The following is a 24,853-nucleotide window of genomic DNA, read 5'->3' on the forward strand; positions in this document are numbered from 1 at the left end:
AGATGGGGTCCCCTGTGGCCCTGCCCTCTCAGCTGAACATCAAATTCTCCAATCTCGCTCGCAGCTGGGGTTTTCCAGTCCCGCTGCAGTGAATGGAGATTTGACAGTGCGCCTAGGTCTCTGTCCTCACTGGCAGCGACGGCAGGGTGTGAACAGCTGGAGAATTTTGGCTCAATCGTTTAGAGCCACAGTTGGTGAGTGAATCTCTGCCTTCTTGAGCCAGTTTCTCATAGAAACCATGAGAGGCAACCATCTCAATCTGTACAATACCCTAGCTGAGAAAATATCGAGGAGACTTACAGGAGCCTGGGGACAGTGATCGCAGAATAACAACTCTTCCTGTGATCTGGGAAATCCCTAAGATAAGGAGCGAGCTCCAACAATTTTAAAGAAATGATGGAATAACTAAAACACTAGAGAGGCTGTTCAGCAATAATTCCAAAGAAAGACTTTCAAACCAATTCCCGTTATTGTCACTGTTCCTGCCTCAGTCACGAACCCCGGGAGTGTTTATGAAGTGTAACCATAGAACATTACAGCCCAGAAACAGGCCTTTTGGCCCTTCTTGTCTGTGCCGGACCATTTTTCTGCCTAGTCCCACCGACCTGTACCTGGACCATATCCCTCCACACCCTCTCATCCATGTTACCTGTCCAAGTTTTTCTTAAATGTTAAAAGTGACCCCACATTTACCACTTCATCTGGCAGCTCATTCCACACTCCCAACACTCTCTGTGTGAAGAATTTCCGCCCCCCCCCCAGTATTCCCTTTAAACTTTTCCTCCTTCACCCTTAACCCATGTCCTCTGGTTTTTTTTCTCCCCTAGCCTCAATAGAAAAAGCCTGTTTGCATTCACTCCATCGATACCCATCAGAATTTTACACACCTCTATCAAATCTCCCCTCATTCCTCTACGCTCCGGGGAATAAAGTCTTAACCTATTCAACCTTTCTCTGTAACTCAGTTTCTCAAGTCCCGGCAACATCCTTGTAAACCTTCTCTGCACTCTTTCAACCTTATTAATATCCTTCCTGTAATTAGGTGACCAAAACTGCACACAATACTCTAAATTCAGCCTCACCAATGTCTTATACAACTTCACCATAACATTCCAACTCTTATACTCAATACTTTGATTTATAAAGTCCAGTGTACAAAAAGCACTCTTTATGACCCTATCTACCTGTGACACCACTTTTAGGGAATTATGTATCTGTATTCCCAGATCCCTCTGTTCTACTGCACTCTCCAGTTCCTACCAGTGTTTCCTGAAATGTGATATTACACTGATAAATCATCCAACTTCTCATTGTTAGTTTACTGATTTATCCTCAGGATGTGGACATCGTTGGTAAGAATGACATTCTTGTCTGTCTCCAGTTGCCCTGTTTTGGTGCAATGAAGTAGTTTGCTGGGTCAAAGAGGAGTCATTCATGATAATAGAGACAGAAAATGCTGGAAATACTCAGCAGGTCTGGCAGTGTCTGTGGAAAGAGAAACAGTTAATGTTTGAGGATGAGTATCTTTGTCAGAGCTCTGACAATCGTGATGGTGTGAGGACGGGAGTCCTGTATGGAGGCAGGCAGGGTAAGGACATCAAGATTCCTTCCCTGAAGTACATCAGTGAAACAGTTGTGTATTTACAACAATCCAACTGCTTCATGGTCACTTTTGTTGATCAAAGCTTTTAATTTCCAGATGTATTTTAAATGTTCTCTAACTTCCGCTGCCCCGATTATTGGGCCAGTTGGAAATGTGTCACACTGTTGTACCCCAGTCCCCTGGAAGCGAAAAACAAGTACCTTCTTAATGGAATCTTCAGCCTGGGATATGTTATTTTTGGCTTTTTCCAGTGATTTCTCAGTTACATCCAGCTGCAAGTTGACAGCTTCAACCATGAACTTTGCCTCAATTACATTATCTTTCACCTCAATGGCTCGAGCCCTGACAAACACAAGAATCCAATTAGAAACCATGGGAAAAAACACACACAAATCATCAGACACACTAATCTCAGGCACGCCAGCCCCTCATCATGGCCAGCACTCAGACGCGCCAGCCCTCAGGCATGCCAGTTTTGTGGTGGGAAAGATGTGGGGAGAGGGGGTGCAGGCAGAGTGATGGGGGAGGGTGTGTGGATGGGAACAAGGGGGAGAATATGAGGGGAGGGGCAGTCGCAGGGTGCAAGAGGGAGTGGGGTGCAGGATGTGGGGGTAGGAGTTGTGGGCAGGTGAAGGGGAGGGACCGGGGAACAGAGTGGGTAGTGGATGCAGCTGAGGGTGTGATAGGAGGGAGTGGGAGAGGGTGCAGGGATGGGAGTATGACAGTGGGAGCGGAGGGATGCGAGTGGGGTGTTGGGGATGTAGCTGTGGGGAGGTAGGGAAAGTGTGAAGCTGCAGTGGATGGGGGTAATGTAATGTTACATTCCCAACATCTCCCCCATTCCCATCCCCTCCCCCACTCCCACTCTCTCCTAGACCCCCAACCTCTCTCCCATTCCCACTCCCTCTCTCCCATTCCCACCCCCCAATTCTCACCCCCTCTCCCCCATTCCCAGCCCCCTCCCCATGTTACACTCACTGTACTTTCTCAGTCTGTTTGGCCAGTTGCCGTGCAAGCTGCAGATTCTGTGTTGTGTCGTTGAGGACTGTGTCAACATCCTTGACGCGTCCGACCGTATCATTAATTTCCTGCACGATCTTCTGAATGTCCAGCGCGCTGACAGGGAGGGAGATGTTCAGGACCAGGTTGGCCAATAGCTCAATGCTTTCTGGGTCAGCGCCTTCCTCTGGAACACAATCAACATTCAGTCAGGGTGAACTTTCCAAATGTCCCCAGTGACATTCTGCTGTCAACCTGCATGGACCCTTCATAGAATTCGAAAGTGCAGAAGGAGGCCATTCGGCCCATCGAGTCTGCACCAACCATAATCCCACTCAAACCCTATCCCCATACCCCATGCATTTACCCTTCCTAGTCCCCCTGACACGAAGGGGCAAATTAGCATGATCAATCCACCTAACCTTTAAGGTCAAAAACTGAGCACAGTCCTCTTGGAATTTGGAAGGAGGTAGAAGTGGATACTTTGGAGTTGGGGAACTATGAGGTTGGAAGCACTGGAGGGAAGATCTCCAAAGGAGGTGAGGTCAGTGACTGTCATGGAAACAATGGCTTGAAGTGCGGTATGAGGGCACAATGGTTAACACTGTGGCCTCACTGTGCCAGGGACCTGGGTTTAATTCCCGGTCTTGGGTCACTATCTGTGTGGAGTTTGCACATTCTCCCCGTGTCTGTGTGGGTTTCCTCCGGGTTCACCAGTTTCGTCCCACAGTCCAAAGATGTGGAGGTTAAGTGGATTGGCCATGCTAAGTTGCCCTTGTCAGGGGGATTAGCAGGGTAAATGTGTGGGGTTATGGGAGAGGGGCTGGGTGAGATTGTGGTTGGTGTAGGCTCGATCGGGCGAATGCCTTCCATCTGCACTGTAAAGAACATAAGTCCATAAGAAATAGGAGCAGGAGTAGGCCATCTAGCCCTTCAAGCCTGCCCTGCCATTCAATAAGATCATGGCTGATCTGAAGTGGCTCAGTTCCACATTCCCGCTTTCTCCCCATATCCCTTAATCCCCTTGCCTACCAAAAACCTATCTACCCGCATCTTAAATATATTTAGCGAGGTAGCCTCCACCACTTCAACGGGCAGAGAATTCCAAAGATTCACCACCCTTTGAGTGAAGAAGTTCCTCCTCAACTCTGTTCTAAACTGCACCCCCCCTTATCTTGAGGCTGTGCCCTCTAGTCCTGCTATCCTTTCTAAGCAGGAAGAATCTCTCTACCTCTACCCTATCCATCCCCTTCATTATCTTATACGTCTCTATAAGATCCCCCCTCAGCCTTCTAAACTCCAACGAGTACAGACCCAGTCTATTTAGTCTCTCTTCATAGTCCAACCCCCTCATCTCTGGTATCAGCCTAGTGAACCTTCTCTGCACTCCCTCCAAGGCCAAAATATCCTTGCGCAAGTGCGGCGACCAAAACTGCACACAGTCGCAGCAAGACCTCCCTACTTTTATATTCTATCCCCCTCGCTATAAAGGCCAGCATTCCATTCGCCTTCTTGATCACCTGCTGCACCTGCAGACTGGGTTTTTGCGACTTGTGCACAAGAACCCCCAGGTCCCTCTGAACCGTAGCATGCTGCAGCTTTTCGCCTTTTAAATAGTAATCCCTCCTACTATTATTTCTGCCAAAGTGGATAACCTCACACTTGCTAACATTATACTCCATCTGCCAGGTCCTCGCCCACTCACTCAGCCTATCCAGATCCCTCTGCAGACTTTCCACACCCTCCGCACAATTTGTTTTTCCACTCATCTTTGTGTCATCAGCAAATTTCATCACCCTACACTCAGCCCCCTCCTCCAGATCATCTACATAAAACTCTATAATTCTATGATATTCAATGTTGGGGGCATTGGCCAGACAAGGAGGACGTGTCAGAGAGTTGGTGTTCAGCCTCTGTTGGTCGCTACATCAAACAGCAATAACATTTTCAATTGAAAGCCAATTTCTGAGGGAATTCTATCTCTCTTTGACGTTTGCTTGTATTTGGGCAGGAGTTATAGAGTCATGGAGGTTTACAGCATGGAAACAGGCTCTTCAGCCCATGCCGCCCTTTTTTTAAATGTCTAAGCTAATCCCAATTGCCTGCATTTGACCCATATCCCTCTATACCCATCGTACCCATGTAACTATCTAAATGCTTTTTAAAAGATAAAATTCTACCCGCCTCTACTTCTGCCTCTGACAGCTTGTTGCAGACACTCACCACCCTCTGTATGAAAAACTTGCCCCTCTGGACACTTTTGTATCTCTCCCCTTTCACCTTAAAGCTATCCCTCTAGTTTTAAACTCCCCTACCTTTGAGAATAGTTATTGACAATATACCTTGTCTATGCCCCTCATTATTTTATAGACCTCTATAAGGTCACTTCTCAGCCTCCTACACTCCAGAGAAAAAAGTCCCAGTCTATTCAGCCTCTCCTTATAACTCAATCCATCAAGTCCCAGTAGCATCCTAGTAAATCTTTTCTGCACTCTTTCTAGTTTAATAATATCCTTTCTATAATAGGGTGACCAGAATTGCACACAGTATTCCAAGTGTGGCCTCACCAATGTCTTGTACAACTTCAATTAGACGTCCCAACTCCTGTAATCAATGTTCTGACCAATGAAACCAAGCATGCCGAATGCCTTCTTCAACACTCTGTCCACCTGTGACTCCACTTTCAAGGAGCTAAGAACCTGTACCCTTAGATCTCTCTGTTCTGTAACTTTCCCCAATGCCCTACCATTAACTGAGTAAGTCCTGCCCTGGTTCAATCTACTAAAATGCATCACCTCGCATTGTCTAAATTAAACTCCATCTGCCATTCGTCAGCCCACTGGCCCAATTGATCACGATCCTGCTGCAACTGGAGATAACCTTCTTCAATTCCACCATGCCACCAATCTTGGTGTCATCTGCAAACTTACTAACCATGCCTCCTATATTCTCATCCAAATCATTAATATAAATGACAAATAACAGTGGGTCCAGCACTGATCCCTGAGGCACACCACTGGTCACAGGCCTCCAGTTTGAAAAACAATCCTCTACAACCACCCTCTGGCTTCTGTTAAGAAGCCAATTTTGTATCATTTAGATGCTTCACCCTGGATCCCGTGAGATTCTATGCAACAACCTATTGGTATACGTGCGGAAGTAGTAAATTGGATTAGACACTGGCTCAATGGAAGAAGCCAGAGAGTGGTTGTGGAGGATTGCTTCTCTGAGTGGAGGCCTGTGACGAGTGGTGTGCTGCAGGGTTCGGTGTTGGGTCCATTGTTGTTTGTCATCTATATCAATGATTTGGATGATAATGTGATAAATTGGATCAGCAAATTTGCTGATGATACAAAGATTGGAGGTGTAGTGGACAGTGAGGAAGGTTTTCAAAGCTTGCAGAGGGATTTGGACCAACAAGAAAAATGGGCTGAAAACTGGCAAATGGAATTTAACGCAGACAAATGTGAGGTATTGCACTTTGGAAGGACAAACCAAAGTAGAACGTACAGGCTAAATGGTAGGACTCTGAAGAGTGCAGATGAACAGAGGGATCTGGGAATACAGGAACGGAATTCCCTAAAAGTGACATCACAGGTGGATAGGGTCGTAAAGAGTACTTTTGATACACTGGCCTTCATAGATCGGAGTATCGAGTATAAAGTTGGAGTGTTATGGTAAGGTTGTATAAGGCATTGGTGAGGCCGAATTTAGAGTATTGTGTACAGTTTTGGTCACCTAGTTACAGGAAGGATGTAAATAAGGTTGAAAGAGTGCAGAAAAGGTTCACAAGGATGTTGCCAGGACTTGAGAAGCTGAGTTACAGAGAGGGACTTTATTCCCTGGAGCGTAGAAGAATGAGGGGAGATTTGATAGAGGTGTATAAGATTCTGATGGGTATAGATAGAGTGAATGCAAGCAGGTTTTTTCCACTGAGGCTAGGGGAGAAAAAAACCAGAGGGTATGGGTTAAGGGTGAAAGGAGAAAAGTTTAAAGGGAATATTAGGGGGGATTCTTCACACAGAGAGTGGTGGGAGCGTGGAATGAGCTGCCTGATAGAGTGGTAAATGCGGGGTCACTTTTAACATTTAAGAAAAACTTGGACAGGTTCATGGAAGAGAGGGGTGTGGAGGGATATGGTTCAAGTGCAGGTCAGTGGGACTAGGCAAAAAATGGTTCGGCACTGACAAGAAGGGCCGAAAGGCCTGTTTCTGAGCTGTAATTTTCCATGGTTTCTAACCTACCATGAGGTACCTTGTCAAAGGCCTTGCTAAAGTCCATGTAGACAATGTCAACTGCATTGCCCTCATCTACCTTCTTGGTTACCCCCTCAAAAAACTCAATCAAATTTGAGAGACATGATTTTCCACTCACAAAACCGTACTGACTGTCCCTAATCAGTCCTTGTGTCTCTAAATGCCTGTAGATCCTGTCTCTCAAAATACCTTCCAACAATTTACCCACCACAGATTTGAGGCTCACTGGCCTGTAGTTCCCAGGCTTTTCCCTGCAGCCCTTCTTAAACAAAGACACATTTGCCCCTCTCCAATCTTCAGGCACCTCACCCGTGATTATCGATGATTCAAATATCTCGGCTAGGGAATTCACAATTTCCTCCCTAACCTCCCACAGTGTCCTGGGATATACTTCATCAGATCCCAGGGATTTATCTACCTTGATGTGCATTAAGATTTCCAGCACCTCCTTCTCTGTAATATGTACACTCCTCAAGACATCAATATGATGTCTTGAGTTAAACTATCTCAGACAGAAGAAATCAACTCGAGATTTATAAATAGAGAAATAGAAGGCAAAAATAAAGGTATTGTACTATTTTGGTGGAACCAGTGAAATTAAATTATCCTGGGAGTGTTAGATGCGGACAGTGTAGAGAGAGCTTTACTCTGTATCTGACCCCGTGCTGTACCTGTCCTGGGAGTGTTTGATGGGGACAGTGTAGAGAGAGCTTTACTCTGTATCTAACCCCGTGCTGTACCTGTCCTGGGAGTGTTTGATGGGGACAGTGTAGAGAGAGCTTTACTCTGTATCTAACCCCGTGCTGTACCTGTCCTGGGAGTGTTTGATGGGGACAGTGTAGAGAGAGCTTTACTCTGTATCTAACCCTGTGCTGTCCCTGTCCTGGGAGTGTTTACATAGAACATAGAACACTACAGCACAAACAGGCCCTTTGGCTCACAAGTTGCGCCGATCATATCCATACCTATCAGGCCATAGAACTATCTGTAACTCCCAATCCCATTAAATCCCATGTACTCATCCAGAAGTCTTTTAAAAGACCCCAGTGAGTTTGCCTCTACCACCACCGACGGCAGACGATTCCACTCACTCACCGCCCTCTGAGTGAAAAACTTACCCCTGACATCTCTGGCTTCCCCAGCACCTTAAACCTGTGTCCTCCCGTAGCGACCATTTCAGCCCTGGGAAATAGCCTCCGAGAATCCACCCTATCTATACCTCTCAACGTTTTATAAAACTCTATCAGGTCACTGTTTGATGGGGGACAGTGTAGAGGGAGCTTTACTCTGTATCTAACCCCGTGTTGTACCTGTCCTGGGAGTGTTTGATGGGGGACAGTGTAGAGGGAGCTTTACTCTGTATCTAACCCCGTGCTGTATCTGTCCTGGGAGTGTTTGATGGGGGACAGTGTAGAGGGAGCTTTACTCTGTATCTAACCCTGTGCTGTGCCTGTCCTGGGAGTGTTTGATGGGGGGACAGTGTAGAGGGAGCTTTAGTCTATATCTAACCCCGTGTTGTACCTGTCCCGGCAGTGTTTGATGGGGACAGTGTAGAGGGAGCTCTGGTCACTGTTGCTAAACCTATTTAATTTAAACTCACCATTGAGAAAGTCTTTGACAGCTTTGATGAATTTGCGTAGTTCAGCCACGGTATTGTTGATGAGGTTTTTTGCCTCCATTGCTCTCTTCAATGTTGCAGCAGCCTGGGATTTTGCATCATCTGCTTGTCCTTGTATATCTTCTATCTGGAGGATGAACCAGAGTGTAATCTTTGTGTACAATTTGCCCGAACACACACCAGCCCAGGACCTGTGTGGTGAGCCATCAGGAAGTACCCAGGCACTCCCCTCTCCCTGTACCCCGCCCTGCGTCTTTCCTGTACCAGGGCCTTGTTCAGATACAGCCGGCTGAATTTCAGATGGAGAAAGAGACATCACACAGGAGCTGTCTAGGTTCCCACTCCACACTGGAACCACAGGAGTGGGAATTCCTGGGTGTGTGTTAATGGTCTCTGATTATACTGATGATATTCCCACCTCCTTCTCCAGTTTAACTGCAGGAAATGGAGGTGTGCGTCTCTGAGTATCTTGCCTGCAAAGGTGACCTGAGAGAAATGAGCCTGCAGCACGGTAACCAGGGGTCTGTGTACATCTAATCTGTACATTTAAAGGTGCTTAGTGCCCAGAAAGGTCTTTCTGCTTGTTCCCCCATCTCCCCGTTCAGAGGCTGGTGATGCCCCTTTAACCCTGATTTCAGGAAGTTAAAATCAAACGTCCCTGCGTCATTCAACTGAAAAATCCTTCCCTTCCCCAAATTGCTCTCCTCCCTCTAGCCCCATACCTCCCCCTCCTTGTAACAGTCCTCAGCTCCCTCCGCTTCCCTGCTGCTCCCTCGCTCCTTCCCTCTCTCCCTCCATTTCCCCCTTGCTCTCCAGCTCTTCTCCTCCTTGCCCTGCTCACCTCCCCCCCGCAACCCAACCCCAGGATCTCTCCACTCCCGCCCCCTCACTCCACCTACCCTTTGAGAGATGACATCGAGCTGGTGATGGGTGTCCTGCAGTGCGATGGTTGAGTTGGTTGCTGTACGCAGTGCCTCGGCAGACTGACTGACAGCCCCAGTGCAGTTTTCTCCCCCACACCGACGATTGCCTAATTCATCACGGCAGCCAGCACCCCCACAAGGGTCTGCATCACAGCTCTGGCCACCAGTTGAACCACACACCTGGAATGAGACAGGAAGCATAGTGAGATAGGATATTCCACAGCAGGAGATTGCAGGATAGTCACTCTGCAACAGGGCAATTAGGGTTGGCCTACAACTGCTGACCTAGCCAGCAATGCCTACAATCTGTACTTGAATTTTTTTAAAAAGTGCAGTGGAGAACAATCTTGGAATCTTCTCCACACCAACAATTTTTTCAAATGCCTTCACTGAGGATCCACTTCCAGGATTTCAATCTCTCCTTTCAGTATTCCTCTGTTCTGGATTCCACACAATCTCTCAGATACATAGCCACACCAACAGAACACCACTGCTTCACAGGCTGTAATATGGTATCACAAGCCTTAGGATCACCTTGGACAGATGCCTGGCTTCTTGGTAGCTGATGTTAAATATGCCTTATTGCACACTGTGTTTAATTCTGAGCTCTTTCTTTGTCCTTTGCTTTAATTTTCACCAAACAAGACCTTGTTACTTTAACTTCACAATTCTGGAATCTTCTTCTGATCCATTCCCTAGTTTCTGGAACTTTCTGTTCTTTAGTTTTGGGGACTTGCTTTCTTTCTCAGTGCATTGTTTTGCCTGTACTGGAAGTTTCTTTGGAAAGCTTCTTGTTTCTGGGTTACCTGGTTCCAAACTGAACTCAAACTGCTTCTGCCTTTTAGACTTTTTTTAAGAGCCTGTATTGCTTTTACTGTAAAACTTTCATTACAATGCAGGCATAGTTTAAAGTGAAATTAAACCTGCACACTTGCAGGCACCTGTGTTTAAGAACATAAGAACATAAGAAATAGGAGCAGGAGTAGGCCATCTAGCCCTTCGAGCCTGCCCCGCCATTCAATAAGATCATGGCTGATCTGAAGTGGATCAGTTCCACTTTCCCGCTTTCTCCCCATAACCCTTAATTCCCTTGTCTGTCACAAACCTATCTACCTGTGACTTAAATATATTTCACGAGGCAGCCTCCACCACTTCAATGGGCAGAGAATTCCAGAGATTCACCACCCTTTGAGTGAAGAAGTTCCTCCTCAACTCTGTTCTAAACTGCACCCCCCATCTTAAGGCTGTGCCCTCTAGTCCTGCTGTCCTTTCTAAGCGGGAAGAATCTCTCTACCTCTACCCTATCCATCCCCTTCATTATCTTATATGTCTCTATAAGATCCCCCCTCATCCTTCTAAACTCCAACGAGTACAGGCCCAGTCTATTTAATCTCTCCTCATAAGCTAATCCCCTCATCTCCAGTATCTTCCTGTGCTTTCTGAGCACACAAATAAAGAAACACAATAATTAAACTTAAATGTATAGCTTATTCCTAACACAGGATTCAAATATAAATCAATTAAACACTTTCAATTTTCTAATAGTTTGCTTTTTCAAAGACTGGTACAAGTGTGATGGGTCGAGTGGTCTCCTTTGTACTGAATCCATTTTGGATTCTATGAGGGCAGTGTTAAAGTGGAAGTTTATTTACTATGGTCACAAGTAGGCTGACATTAACACTGCAATGAAAATCCCCTAGTCGCCACACTCTGGCGCCTGTTCGGGTACACTGAGGGAGAATTTAGAACGGCCAATGCATCTAACCCGCACATCTTTCAGACTGTGGGAGGAACCGGAGCACCTGGAAGAAACCCACGCAGACACGGGAGAATGTGCAGACTCCACACAGACAGTGACCGAAGTGGGAATCGAACCCGGGTCCCTGGTGCTGTGAGGCAGCAGTGCTAACCACTGTGCCACCATGCCGCTGCCCCTAGATGTTACTGGGCCAATTACTGCCAGAATGTACCAGTGAAGTCCCACAGCTGTCTCTACTGGCCAATGTTCCGGCCACACACCCATAGCTGGGATCGTCCAGTCCCTCTGAAAGCCAATGGGCTTTCGCCTGCCTCTCCACAGTGGAGCTGGAAAAGCCCAGCCAATGGCATTCCATTGCAGTATGGAGATGTACAGCTGCTGGAACTAAAAGATCCCATGACAGATGTGTTCTCCCTGGTCCTCTGCAGCCAATAGTTATCCCTCAGAGAACATCAGTAAAAAGAAAATAATCTGTCACTGATCACGTTTTGTGGGATCTTGCTGTGCACAAACTGGCTGCTGCATTACATCACACCTTAGGAAGGATGTGAGTGTCTGTGAGAGTGTGTGGAGGGAAGTTCCAGCGATGAGGGGTTTTAGTTACGAGGTTGAGTTGGAGAAGCTGGATGTGTTCTCCTTGGAGATTGAGGCGTACGGCATTTCGACAGGATTCAGTAAGGTCAATAAGGAAAAACTCTTCCCATTGGTGGATAGTACAAGGACCAGGGGCATGGATTTAAGGTATTTATCATTGCCCCAGATTCCTGAGTACCTTCAACAAAAAATTATCAATCTCAGATGCAAAATTAACAATTGATCTCGCCTTGCTGCCATTTGTGGAAGTGACCTTCTGAACATCGAAATAACTTCACTGCTGAAACTTCTATCATTTTTAATGCTGCTCCCTCACCCCAGATCTAGATGTTCCCTTTCATATCTGGAAAATTTCGACTGAATCCCCTAGAACCCTCTAAATACCGGAATTTGTTTAATCTCCCTCATTATTAACCCTTTCATATTCACAAATCTCCGCTGCATTTTCAGGGAAATGTATTTTCCCCAAGATATAATGCCCAAAAAAGAACTCCAGGTAAACAGTCAGACTGTGTAACCTGGGATGTGTAACCTGGGCTGTGTAACCTGGGCTGCGTAATCAGGGCTGTGTAACCCAGGCTGCATAATCAGGGCTGTGTAACCCAGGCTGTGTAATCAGGGCTGTGTAACCCGGGCTGAGTAATCAGGGCTGTGTAACCCAGGCTGCGTAATCACAGCTGTGTATCCTGGGCTGCGTAACCCGGGCTGTGTAATCAGGGCTGTGTATCCCGAGCTGCGCAATCAGGGCTGTGTAACCCGGGCTACGTAATCAGGGCTGTGTATAGCTGCAGCTTCACTCCAGCTCATTTAATTACGGTTCTCTTGAATTTTAGCTTTTCCGGTGATTCTCTGACATGTTTGGGTTTTTTTAATGATCTGTATTCATGACCAGACTGTCAGGTCTCTTTGGGCTTCCCCCGTTTCTTGCTATTTAAATGGTGATCTTGCATTTTCTGACATTTGCTGCAGTTTCTGTTGAGTCTTTTCATTTGTGAATCTTTTACTGGCCCACCTGCACCGCTGGCAAAGTCACCAACTCTGTGTCATCGGGACCTTCTATCCCATCACCTCAGTCGTTAAAAAATAGGGAGAATAGCTGAGGCCCCAAAACAGTTCCTTGTGGAGTGCCCTGAGTGATATTGTGCCTGTGAGATGTATCTGCCTTTTCTCTCCACCCCCGTCTCTGTTGCTACTGGCCTCCATGCTGGGATATTGTCCAGGTTTTGCTGCACGTGGGTACGGACTACTTCAAACGATCAATGGTTTTAAAAGGAAATTGGATTTACGTTTGAGGGAAATAAACCTCCAGGGGCATGGGAGAGAGGGGAGAAGAGTAGAGCAAAGGGAAATCCAGTATGATATCGATGGCCCGATTGGCCTCCTTTTAAGTTGTAATGACTCTTTGGTTCCATAACTCTAATTGGATGGCTGTTTCAAAGAATAATTGATAGGAGTGATGTGCTGATGGATCTGTGTCAGTGCTGTATCATTCTGTGATTTTTCAGTGATCGAAGACTTGGCTTTAACTGTGGGAAGCACGGTGGCACAGTGGGTTAACACTGCTGTCTCACAGCGCCAGGGACCCGGGTTCGATTCCCGGGGGCACGGTGACACAGTGGGTTAGCACTGCTGTCTCACAGCGCCAGGGACCCGGGTTCGATTCCCGGGGGCACGGTGACACAGTGGGTTAGCACTGCTGTCTCACAGCGCCAGGGACCCGGGTTCGATTCCCGGGGGCACGGTGACACAGTGGGTTAGCACTGCTGTCTCACAGCGCCAGGGACCCGGGTTCGATTCCCGGGGGCACGGTGACACAGTGGGTTAGCACTGCTGTCTCACAGCGCCAGGGACCCGGGTTCGATTCCCGGGGGCACGGTGACACAGTGGGTTAGCACTGCTGTCTCACAGCGCCAGGGACTCAGGTTCGATTCCCGGGGGCACGGTGACACAGTGGGTTAGCACTGCTGCCTCACAGCGCCAGGGTCCCGGGTTTGATTCCCGGGGGCACAGTGACACAGTGGGTTAGCACTGCTGTCTCACAGTGCCAGGGTCCTGGGTTCGATTCCCGGGGACACGGTGGCACAGTGGGTTAGCACTGCTGTCTCACAGCATCAGGGTCCCGGGTTCGATTCCCAGAGGGGGGTGTGGGGGCACGGTCACACAGTGGGTTAACACTGCTGTCTCACAGTGCCAGGGACCCGGGTTCGATTCCCGGGGGCACGGTGGCACAGTGGGTTAGCACTGCTGTCTCACAGCGCCAGGGATCTGGGTTCGATTTCTGGGGGTACGGTGACACAGTGGGTTAGCACTGCTGCCTCACAGCGCCAGGGACCCAGGTTCGATTCCCAGGGGCACGGTGACACAGTGGGTTAGCACTGCTGTCTCACAGCGCCAGGGACCCGGTTTCGATTCCCAGCAGCATGGTGACACAGTGGGTTAGCACTGCTGTCTCACAGCACCTGGGACCCGGGTTTGATTCCCAGGGGGCACGGTGACACAGTGGGTTAGCACTGCTGCCTCACAGTACCAGGGACCCGGGTTCGATTCCTGGGGGCACGGTGACACAGTGGGTTAGCACTGCTGCCTCACAGCGCCAGGGACCCAGGTTCGATTCCCGGGGGGCACGGTGACACAGTGGGTTAACACTGCTGCCTCACAGCGCCAGGGACCCGGGTTCGATTCCCGGGGGGCACGGTGACACAGTGGGTTAGCACTGCTGTCTCACAGCGCCAGGGACCCGGGTTCGATTCCCGGGGGGCACGGTGACACAGTGGGTTAGCACTGCTGTCTCACAGCGCCAGGGTCCCGGGTTCGATTCCCGGAGGGGGGTGGGGGGGGCATGGTGACACAGTGGGTTAACACTGCTGTCTCACAGCCTCAGGGTCCCGGGTTCGATTCCCGGAGGGGGGTGAGGGGGGTGGGGGGGGGGGGGGGGGGGTGGCACGGTGACACAGTGGGTTAGCACTGCTGCCTCACAGCGCCAGGGACCCGGGTTCGATTCCCGGGGGCACGGTGACACAGTGGGTTAACACTGCTGCCTCACAGCGCCAGGGACCCGGGTTCGATTCCCGGGGGCACGGTGACACAGTGGGTTAGCACTGCTGTCTCACAGCGCCAGGGACCCGGGTTCGATTCCCAGCAGCACGGTGACACAGTGGGTTAGCACTGCTGTCTCACAGCGCCAGGGACTCAGGTTCGATTCCCGGGGGCACGGTGACACAGTGGGTTAGCACTGCTGTCTCACAGCGCCAGGGACCCGGGTTCGATTCCCGGGGGCACGGTGACACAGTGGGTTAACACTGCTGTCTCACAGCGCCAGGGACCCGGGTTCGATTCCCGGGGGCACGGTGACACAGTGGGTTAGCACTGCTGTCTCACAGCGCCAGGGACCCAGGTTCGATTCCCGGGGGCACGGTGACACAGTGGGTTAGCACTGCTGTCTCACAGCGCCAGGGACCCAGGTTCGATTCCCAGCAGCACGGTGACACAGTGGGTTAGCACTGCTGTCTCACAGCGCCAGGGTCCCGGGTTTGATTCCCGGGGGCACGGTGACACAGTGGGTTAGCACTGCTGCCTCACAGCGCCAGGGACCCGGGTTCGATTCCCGGGGGCACGGTGGCACAGTGGGTTAGCACTGCTGTCTCACAGCGCCAGGGATCTGGGTTCAATTTCCGGGGGTACGGTGACACAGTGGGTTAGCACTGCTGCCTCACAGCGCCAGGGACCCAGGTTCGATTCCCGGGGGGCACGGTAACACAGTGGGTTAGCACTGCTGCCTCACAGCGCCAGGGACCCGGGTTTGATTCCCAGCAGCACGGTGACACAGTGGGTTAGCACTGCTGTCTCACAGTGCCAGGGACCCGGGTTCGATTCCCGGGGGGGCACGGTGACACAGTGGGTTAGCACTGCTGGCTCACAGCGCCAGGGTCCCGGGTTCGATTCCCGGGGGCACGGTGACACAGTGGGTTAGCACTGCTGTCTCACAGTGCCAGGGTCCCGGGTTCGATTCCCGGGGGCACGGTGACACAGTGGGTTAGCACTGCTGTCTCACAGTGCCAGGGACCCGGGTTCGATTCCCAGGGGCACGGTGACACAGTGGGTTAGCACTGCTGTCTCACAGTGCCAGGGACCCGGGTTCGATTCCCGGGGGCACGGTGACACAGTGGGTTAGCACTGCTGTCTCACAGTGCCAGGGACCCGGGTTCGATTCCCGGGGGCACGGTGACACAGTGACACAGTGGGTTAACACTGCTGTCTCACAGTGCCAGGGACCCGGATTTGATTCCCGGTCTGGGTCAATGTCTGTGTAGAGTCTGCATGTTGTCCCAGTGTCTGTGTGGGCTTCCTCTGGGTGCTCCAGTTTCCTCCTGTACTCTGAAAGATGTGCTGGTTAGGGTGCATTGACCCGAACAGGCGCCAGAGTGTGGTGACTAGGAGAATTTCACAGTAACTTCATTGCAGTATTAATGAAAGCCTTACTTGTGACTAATACATTAACTTTAAAATTCTTGCCTGTTGGACTTTGAGCTGGTGTGGTGAGACTTCTTAAAATTCTTGCTGTCATTGGTTCTGAATAGACCTTAAACTTTTAGGAACCCTAGGCTTTGCTGGAGGCCTGTCCCTGGTAACAGTCTCTCTCTCTCTCTAATCAATGATCTTTCTCAGATTGTACTGAGCCCAGTAACACAGAACATAGCCCTGCTCAGCCAGCTCCTACACAGTCAGCTGCTGCCATCTGAAGGCCAGAAACAGAACAGCAGCATTGACTGTGCCAGCACAGCGACGCACAAAGCAATAACTTACACTTCTCTAACAGTCTGCACTATTAAAAAGTCTGGGCATTTTGCAGAGACATAAACTGCCAAAAATAAATGTCAAACCAAAGGAAGGGTAGCTGGAGGTCAGCTACCTACACACACACACACACTCGCAGAATCAGAATCACAGAATATTGCAGTGCAGAAGAGACCTTTTGGCCCACCAAGTCTGCAGTGACCCATGAAAGGCCTTGACTAATCCCACTTGCCAGCACTTGGCCCATAGCCCTGAATGTTATGATGTGCCAAGTGTTCATCCAGATGCCTTTTAAAGGATGTGAGGCATCCCACCTCCACCACCCTCCCAGGCAGCGCATTCCAGACCCTCACCACCCTCTGGGTGAAAAAGTTTTTTCTCAATCCCCCCGAAACCTCCCACCTCTCACTTTTAACTTCAGTTCCCTTGTGACTGACCCGTCCACTAAGGGGAACAGCTGCTCCTTATCCACTCTGTCCACGTCCCTCATAATCTTGTACACCTCAATCAGGTCACCTCTCAGCCTTCTCTGCTCCAGAGAAAACAACCCAAGCCTATCCAACCTCTCTTCATAAATGTTCCATCCCAGGCAGCATCCTGGTGAATCTCCTCTGCACCCCCTCCAGTGTAATCACACCCTTCCTATAATGTGGTGACCAGAACTGCACACAGTACTCCAGCTGTGGCCTCACCAAAGTTCTATACAAACTCTCTGCTTTTATAACCTATACCCCGATTGATAAAAGCGAGTGTGTCATATGCCTCTTTCACCACCCTATTAATCTGCCTTTCCGCCTTCAGAGATCTGTGGACAAACACGCCAAGGTCTCTTTGTTTTTCAGAATCAAACACAAAGTGGCAGGTCAGTAAGTTGCAATGAGGAAATAAGAACTCTCCAGATGGATGCAGATAAGAACATAAGAACATAAGAAATAGGAGCAGGAGTAGGCCATCTGGCCCTTCGAGCCTGCCCCACCATTCAATAAGATCATGGCTGATCTGTCGTGGCTCAGTTCCACTTTCCCGCCCTCTCCCCATAACCCTTAATCCCCTCTCTTATCAAAAACCCATCAACCCGCTTCTTAAAAATATTTAGCAAGGCAGCCTCCACCACTTCAACGGGCAGAGAAGAGTGGGCCAAAATGTGGCAGATGGAGTTTAACATGGATAAGCGTGAGGTCATGTGTTTTGTCGGAAAAATGGGAAGGTGACTTATTATCCAAATGGGGGAGACTTTGGGTACTCTGGTGCAGAGGGATCTGGTTGTCCATGTTCATGAGTCACAGAAAACTAGCATGCAGGTACAGAAGATAATAGAGAAAGTGAATGGAATGTTGGCATTCATAGCTAAAGGAATAGAATAAAAAGGGAAGTATTGTCGCATCTATACAGGGCTTTGGTGAGGCTGCAGCTGATGCACAGTTTTGGTCCCCTTATTTGAGGAAAGATGTAAAGTTTATTTATTTGTCATAAGTAAGGCTTACATTAACACTGTAATGAAGTTATTGTGAAATTCCCTGGGTCACCATACCCCATGCCTGTTCAGGTCAATGCACCTAACCAGCATGTTTTTCCGAATGTGGGAGGAAACTGGAGTACGCGGAGGAAACCCACACAGACACGGGGAGAATGTGCAAACTCCACACAGACAATGACCCAAGCCGGGAATCAAACCCAGGTTCCTGGCGCTATGAGGCAGCAGTGCTAACCCTTTGGGCACACAAGTAACATTGGAGGCAGTTCAGAGGAGGTTCACTAGATTGATTCCAGAGATGAGGGGTTTGTTGTATGAAGAGAGATTGAACAGTTTAGGCCTATAATCTCTGGAATTTAGAGATCAAATTGATGTATACAAGGAATGGATAAAGTAGACATGAAGTGGATGCTTCCTCTTGTGGTGATTCTAGGACGAGAGGTCATAATCTTAGGATAAGGGGCAGCAATTTTAAAACAGAGTTGAGGAGAAACTACTTCTCCCAAAGGGTTGCTCCACCATTCAATACAATCATAGCTAATCTTGTCTCAGCCGCGACTCCACTTTTCTGCCCGTTCACCATAACCCTTCTACCCCATTACCAATTAAAAATCTATTTCCTCCTTAAATTTACTCACAGTCCCAGCATCCACTGTACTCTGGGATTGCGAATTCCCTTTGAGAGAAATAATTTCTCCCTATTTCTGTTTTAAATCTGCCACCTCTCATCCTAAAACTGTGACCTCTTGTTCTTAATTACCCCTCAAGAGAAAACATCCTCTTCTACCTTGTCAATCTCCTTTAGCATCTTGTAGATCTCAATTAGATCTCCCCTCATTTTTCTAAACTCCAGGGAGTATCGGCCTAAACTGCTCAGTCTCTCTTCACAAGGCAAACTCCCCACTGCACAGTGTGAGATTGGGCAGCTTTCTGAGGCCAGTTATAGTGGCTCAGCCTCTGCCTAGCTATGAGAATGAGACCGGCTTCACTTTCTGTCTACACTAGGAAATTGCAGGTCCCCTAGCCGAGATATTCGAATCATTGATAGTCACACCTGAAGATTGGAGAGTGGCAAATGTTGTGCCTTTGTTTAAAAAGGGCTGCAGGGAAAAGCCTGGGAACTACAGGCCAGTGAGCCTCACATCTGTGGTGGGTAAATTGTTGGAAGGTATTTTGAGAGACAGGATCTACAGGCATTTAGAGACACAAGGACTGATTAGGGACAGTCAACAAGGCTTTGTGAGTGGAAAATCATGTCTCACAAATTTGAGTTTTTTGAAGGGGTAACCAAGAAGGTAGATAGGGGCAGGACAGTTCATGTTGTTTACATGGACTTTAGCAAGGTCTTTGACAAGGTACCTCATGATAAATTGTTGCATAAAGTTAAATCTCACGGGATCCAGGGTGAGGTATCTAAATGGATACAAAATTAATTTCTTAACAGAAGCCAGAGGGTGGTTGTAGAGAATTGCTTTTCAAACTGGAGGCCTGTGACCAGCGGTGTGCCCCAGGGATCAGTGCTGGGTCCACTGTTATTTATCATTTATATTAATGATTTGGATGAGAATATAGGGAGCATGGTTAGTAAGTTTGCAAATGACACCAAGATTGCTCATGTAACTATCTAAATGCTTTTTAAAAGATAAAATTGTACCCGCCTCTACTACTACCTCTGGCAGCTTGTTCCAGACACTCATCAATTCTTGATCAATTGGGCCAGTGGGCTGACGAATGGCAGATGGAGTTTAATTTAGATAAATGCGAGGTGATGCATTTTGATAGATTGAACCAGGGCAGGACTTACTCAGTTAATGGTAGGGTGTTGGGGAGAGTTACAGAACAAAGAGATCTAGGGGTACATGTTCATAGCTCCTTGAAAGTGGAGTCACAGGTGGACAGAGTGGTGAAGAAAGCATTCGGCATGCTTGGTTTCATTGGTCAGAACATTGAATACAGGAGTTGGGACGTCTTGTTAAAGTTGTACAAGACATTAGTAAGGCCACATTTGGAATACTGTGTACAATTCTGGTCACCCTATTATAGAAAGGATATTATTAAACTAGAAAGAGTGCAGAAAACATTTACCAGGATGCTTCTGAGACTTGATGGTTTGAGTTCTAAGGAGAGGCTGGATAGACTGGGACTTTTCTCTCTGGAACGTAGAAGTCTATAAAATAATGAGGGGCATAGACAAGGTAGATAGTCAATATCTTTTTCCAAAGGTAGGGGAGTCTAAAACTGGAGGGCACAGGTTTAAGGTGAGAGAGGAGAGATACAAAAGTGTCCAGAGAGCAATTTTTTCACACAGAGGGTGGTGAGTGTCTGGAACGAGTAGTAGTAGAGGCAGGTACAATTTTGTCTTTTAAACAACATTTAGATAGTTACATGGATGAGATGGGTATAGAGGAATATGGGCCAAATGCGGCCAATTGGGATCAGCTTAGGGGTTTTAAAAATAAAATAAGGGCGGCATGGACAAGTTGGGCCAAAGGGCCTATTTCCACGCTGTAAACCTCTATGGCCCTATGATTTCCCGCTGCCTCAGGAAAGCAGCCAGCATAATTAAGGACCCCACGCACCCTGGGCATTCTCTCTTCCACCTCCCTCTGTCAGGAAAAATATACAAAAGTTTGAGGCCATAAGAACATAAGAAATAGGAGCAGGAGTAGGCCATCTAGCCCTTCAAGCCTGCCCCGCCATTCAATAAGATCATGGCTGATCTGAAGTGGATCAGTTCCACTTTCCCGCCTTCTCCCCATAACCCTTAATCCCCTTGCCTATCAAAAACCTATCTACCCATGTCTTGAATATAATTAGCGAGGCAGCCTCCACCACTTCATGTACCAACCAACTCTAGAACAGCTTCTTCCCTGCTGCTGTCAGACTTTTGAATGGACCTACCTTGCATTAAGTTGACCTTTCTCTACACCCCCAAGCTATGACTGTAACACTACATTCTGCACTCTCTCCTTTCCTTCTCTATGTACAGTATGCTTTGTCTGTATAGCACACAAGAAACAATACTTTTCGCTGTATGTCAATAATGTGACAATAATCAATCAAATCAAACCTTCTCGTTGATGCTTTCCAGTGTTAGCTCCCGGACTTTCTTCTCCAAATCTTTCAGCTGTTTCCTCTGAGCAGCCGTTGACTTTCTGAAGGTGTTTTCTCGCTGCTTCAGGAGCCTCTCGGTTTCCTGCCTTGTCTCCTCTGACTGTTCCACTGGGCTGTGTGGGTCAGATACTGAACCATTCACCACTCGCTCTGCCTCACAGGACTCCTGATAATACTTGAGGATGGAATCATAGAACTCTGTAAAAGACAGGTTTTGATTTGTTAATATTCATACCGCAATGTGCCAGATGTACACAATGCAATTGCCCTGCATTCGGCATGCTTGGTTTCATCAGTCAGAACATTGAATACAGGAGTTGGGGCGTTTTGCTGAAGTTGTACAAGACATTGGTAAGGCCACACTTGGAATACTGTGTATAGTCCTGGTCACCCTATTATAGAAAGGATATTATTAAACTAGAAAGAGTGCAGAAAAGATTTACTAGGATGCTACCAGGACTTGATGGATTGAACTATAAGGAGAGGATGGACAGATTGGGACTTTTTTCTCTGGAGCGTAGAAGACTGAGGGGTGAACTTATAGAGGTCTATAAAATAATCAGGGGTATAGATCAGCTAGATAGTCAATATCTTTTCCCAAAGGTAGGGGAGTCTAAAACTAGAGGGCATAGGTTTAAGGTGAGAGGGGAGAGATTCAAAAGTGTCCAGAGGGGCAATTTTTTCACACAGAGGGTGGTGAGTGTCTGGAACAAGCTGTCAGAGGTCGTAGTAGAGGCGGGTAGAATTTTGTCTTTTAAAAAGCATTTAGACAGTTACATGGGTAAGAATGGTAACAGAGGGATTTGGGCCAAATGCAGGCGATTGGGATTAGCTTAGTGTTTAAAACAAAGGGTGGTATGGACAAGTTGGGCCGAAGGGCCTGTTCCCATGTTGTAAACCTCTATGATTCTTTGACTCTGTGGCCATCGCTGGCAAAGCCAGCATTTATTGCCCAATCCTCATTGCCCTGATCAGATGGTGAGCTGCCTCCTTGGAATAACTAACTCACTGAGTGACACTGGCTGGTTAGCACCACTCACAGCGCCAGAGATCTGGGTTCGATTCCTGGCTTGGATCACTGTCTATGCGGAGTCTGCACATTCCCTCCGTATCTGTGTGCGTTTCCTCCAGATGCTCCGGTTTCCTCCCACACTCCAAAGATGTGGGGGTTAGGTTGATTGACCGTGCTAAGTTGCCCCTAGTATCAGGAGGATTAACAGCGTAAATACGTAGGGTTACGGGAATAGGGTGTGGGTGGGATTGTGGTTGGTGCAGACTCGATGGGCTGAATGGCCTCTTTCTGCAATGTAGGAATTCTATGAAGTGCCTTAGTTAGGGACTGGAGTCACAGGAGGCTTATCCAGCTAAAGGCAGGTTCCCAATCTTAAAAATCATGAGTCAAACAGTTGGGTTTTTAAGTCAAACAAACAGCTACACCATCGCTCGTCTCGATTCAAGATTATATCCAGATTTTACAAGTAGAACTTAAATCCTCAACGCGTGATTTGAACACTCATTCCTTGATTATCCCAGCAAAATGACCACTAAACCGTCCCCAGTTTCCCGCCCCAGTACAGAAAAAGATCACAAAGAGTTTTAATAAATCTGTCAATTTTGGTGACATTGATAAGGAGTAACCATTGGCCAGAGCATCAGGACAAGCTGCTCCAATATTGCTCTGGGAATTTACCCCTCTACCAAAGAAGCAGATAAACAGAGCATTGGGCCAGTGCTGAGGGAGTGCCGCACTGTCAGAGGGTCAGTGCTGAGGAAGTGCCGCACTGTCAGAGGGTCAGTACTGAGGGAGTGCCGCACTGTCAGAGGGTCAGTGCTGAGGGAGTGCCGCACTGTCAGAGGGTCAGTACTGAGATTAGGGCTGATCTCTGACCTAACTCTATATATCCATCTTTGTCCCATATTCTTCAGTACCATTTGTTTACAGAAATCTATCAATCTCTGATTTAAAATTAAACTTCCCCCATAATCAGCTGCTGTTTGTGGGAGAGAATTCCAAACAATTGCCATGTTGTGTGTGTGAAAATGTTCCCTCATTTCACTGCAACAACTCTCTCTCATTTATCAGTCTTTTCTATCTCTAGTTTCCCAATCAATGGGGATCGTTTCTCTCTCTCTGTCCTATCTGTTCCCATTCATATCTTAAAAATCACCTTCTGAATTTACTAAATTCCAGAAAATACAATCCTAGTTGGTGTAATCTCTTCCCAAAATGGAATCTGTGTACTCATGGTAACAATCTGCTAAATCTGTTCTGAACTTTCTCCAAGTATGGTCTGAACAGGACTTTGAGTAGTTTCAGCATGGCTGCTACTGTCTCGATATAAAGACCAGCATTCCATTCGCATATTTTCTGTCCCTGTTTGTGCCATTTTAAATCATTTCTCAGGGGACTCACAGTTCTGTTTGCATCTCCACTGTTCCTATTTTGAAAGTTTCCAGATCCATCCATTGACTCCGTCTACACTTCCCGCTGCCTCCGCAAAGCAGCCAGTATAATTAAGGACCCCACACATCCCAGACATTCTCTCTTAGAGACATAGAGGTTTACAGCATGGAAACAGGCCCTTCAGCCCAACTTGTCCATGCTGCCCCTTTTTGTTTAAACCCCTAAACTAATCCCAATTGCCTGCGTTTAGCCCATATCCCTCTATACCCATCATACCCATGTATCTATGTACCCGTGTAACTATCTAAATGTTTTCTAAAAGATAAAATTGTACCCGCCTCTACTACTACCTCTGGCAGCTTGTTCCAGACACTCATCACCCTCTGTGTGAAAAAATTACCCCTCTGGACACCCTCTTCTGTCGAGAAAGAGATACAAAAGTCTGAGGTCACATACCAACTGACTCAAGAACAGCTTCTTTCCTGCTGCTGATCTTTCTCTACACCCTAGCTATGACTGTAACACTACATTCTGCACTCTCCCATTTCCTTCTCTATGAATGGTATGCTTTGTCTGTACAGCGCGCAAGAAACAATATTTTTCACTGTATGTTAATACAAGTGACAATAATAAATTAAATCAAAATCAAATCCAATCAAATCAAAGCGATCTTATTTTGATGCAAACTGCATGACCTCACATTCACAGACTTTGAAATTCACTTGTTACAGTTTTGTCACCTTGTCGATTGATCTGTGCTGTTCAATTTTTTTCTCCCATTTGCACCTCTCACAAAGTTTCATTATTTATATCATCAGTAAATTTGGATATGTATCTAGATTTATTTATTTTGTTTGGATATGCCCTATTCCCATCTCTTCCAGCACAAAGCAGCATCCATCAAAGATGCTGAATCCTCAAAAGCACGTCTAGTTGACCCAGTGTATGGATATTGAGGGATTCTGAATGATGCTCTTGGTTCCCACGTGCAGTGTGAATGTCCGGCTGCATTGTGGAGCTTCAAGGCTAACACAGCCATACACAAATCTGTAAACCCAACAAAGGGGTTAGAATAGTCATCCTATAGTCATCCAGGCGAGGGGGACCTGGATTCAGGTCTGGCATCGGGTCGCTGTCTGTGTGGAGTCTGCGCGTTCTCCCCATTTCTTCCGGGTGCTCTGGTTTTTATCCACACTCTGGAGATGTGTCGTTTAGTTTGGTTGGCCATGCTAGATTGTCCATTAGTGTCAGGCGGATTAGCAGGGTAAATGAGCGGTTATGGGGATAGTGCCTGGGTGGGATTGTGGTCAGTGAA

General features: G+C 47.7%; 1 protein-coding gene across 1 annotated transcript in view; it reads right to left on the minus strand.

Moving 5' to 3' along the window:
* Positions 1-24,853, minus strand: part of lamb2l (laminin, beta 2-like) — a 167,771-nt gene that overhangs the window by 14,474 nt on the left and 128,444 nt on the right. The window contains exons 28-32 of the mRNA XM_080218612.1: positions 21,091-21,332; positions 9,376-9,579; positions 8,459-8,603; positions 2,582-2,789; positions 1,804-1,945 (exon numbers count right to left, since the gene is read on the minus strand). Of these exons, the coding sequence (XP_080074738.1) occupies positions 1,804-1,945; positions 2,582-2,789; positions 8,459-8,603; positions 9,376-9,579; positions 21,091-21,332 (941 nt within the window). The remainder of the gene's footprint in view (positions 1-1,803; positions 1,946-2,581; positions 2,790-8,458; positions 8,604-9,375; positions 9,580-21,090; positions 21,333-24,853) is intronic.

This window comes from Carcharhinus amblyrhynchos, chromosome 3 (assembly GCF_965287045.1).
Source record: "Carcharhinus amblyrhynchos chromosome 3, sCarAmb.v2.hapA, whole genome shotgun sequence".
In the NCBI taxonomy this organism is placed as follows: domain Eukaryota; kingdom Metazoa; phylum Chordata; class Chondrichthyes; order Carcharhiniformes; family Carcharhinidae; genus Carcharhinus; species Carcharhinus amblyrhynchos.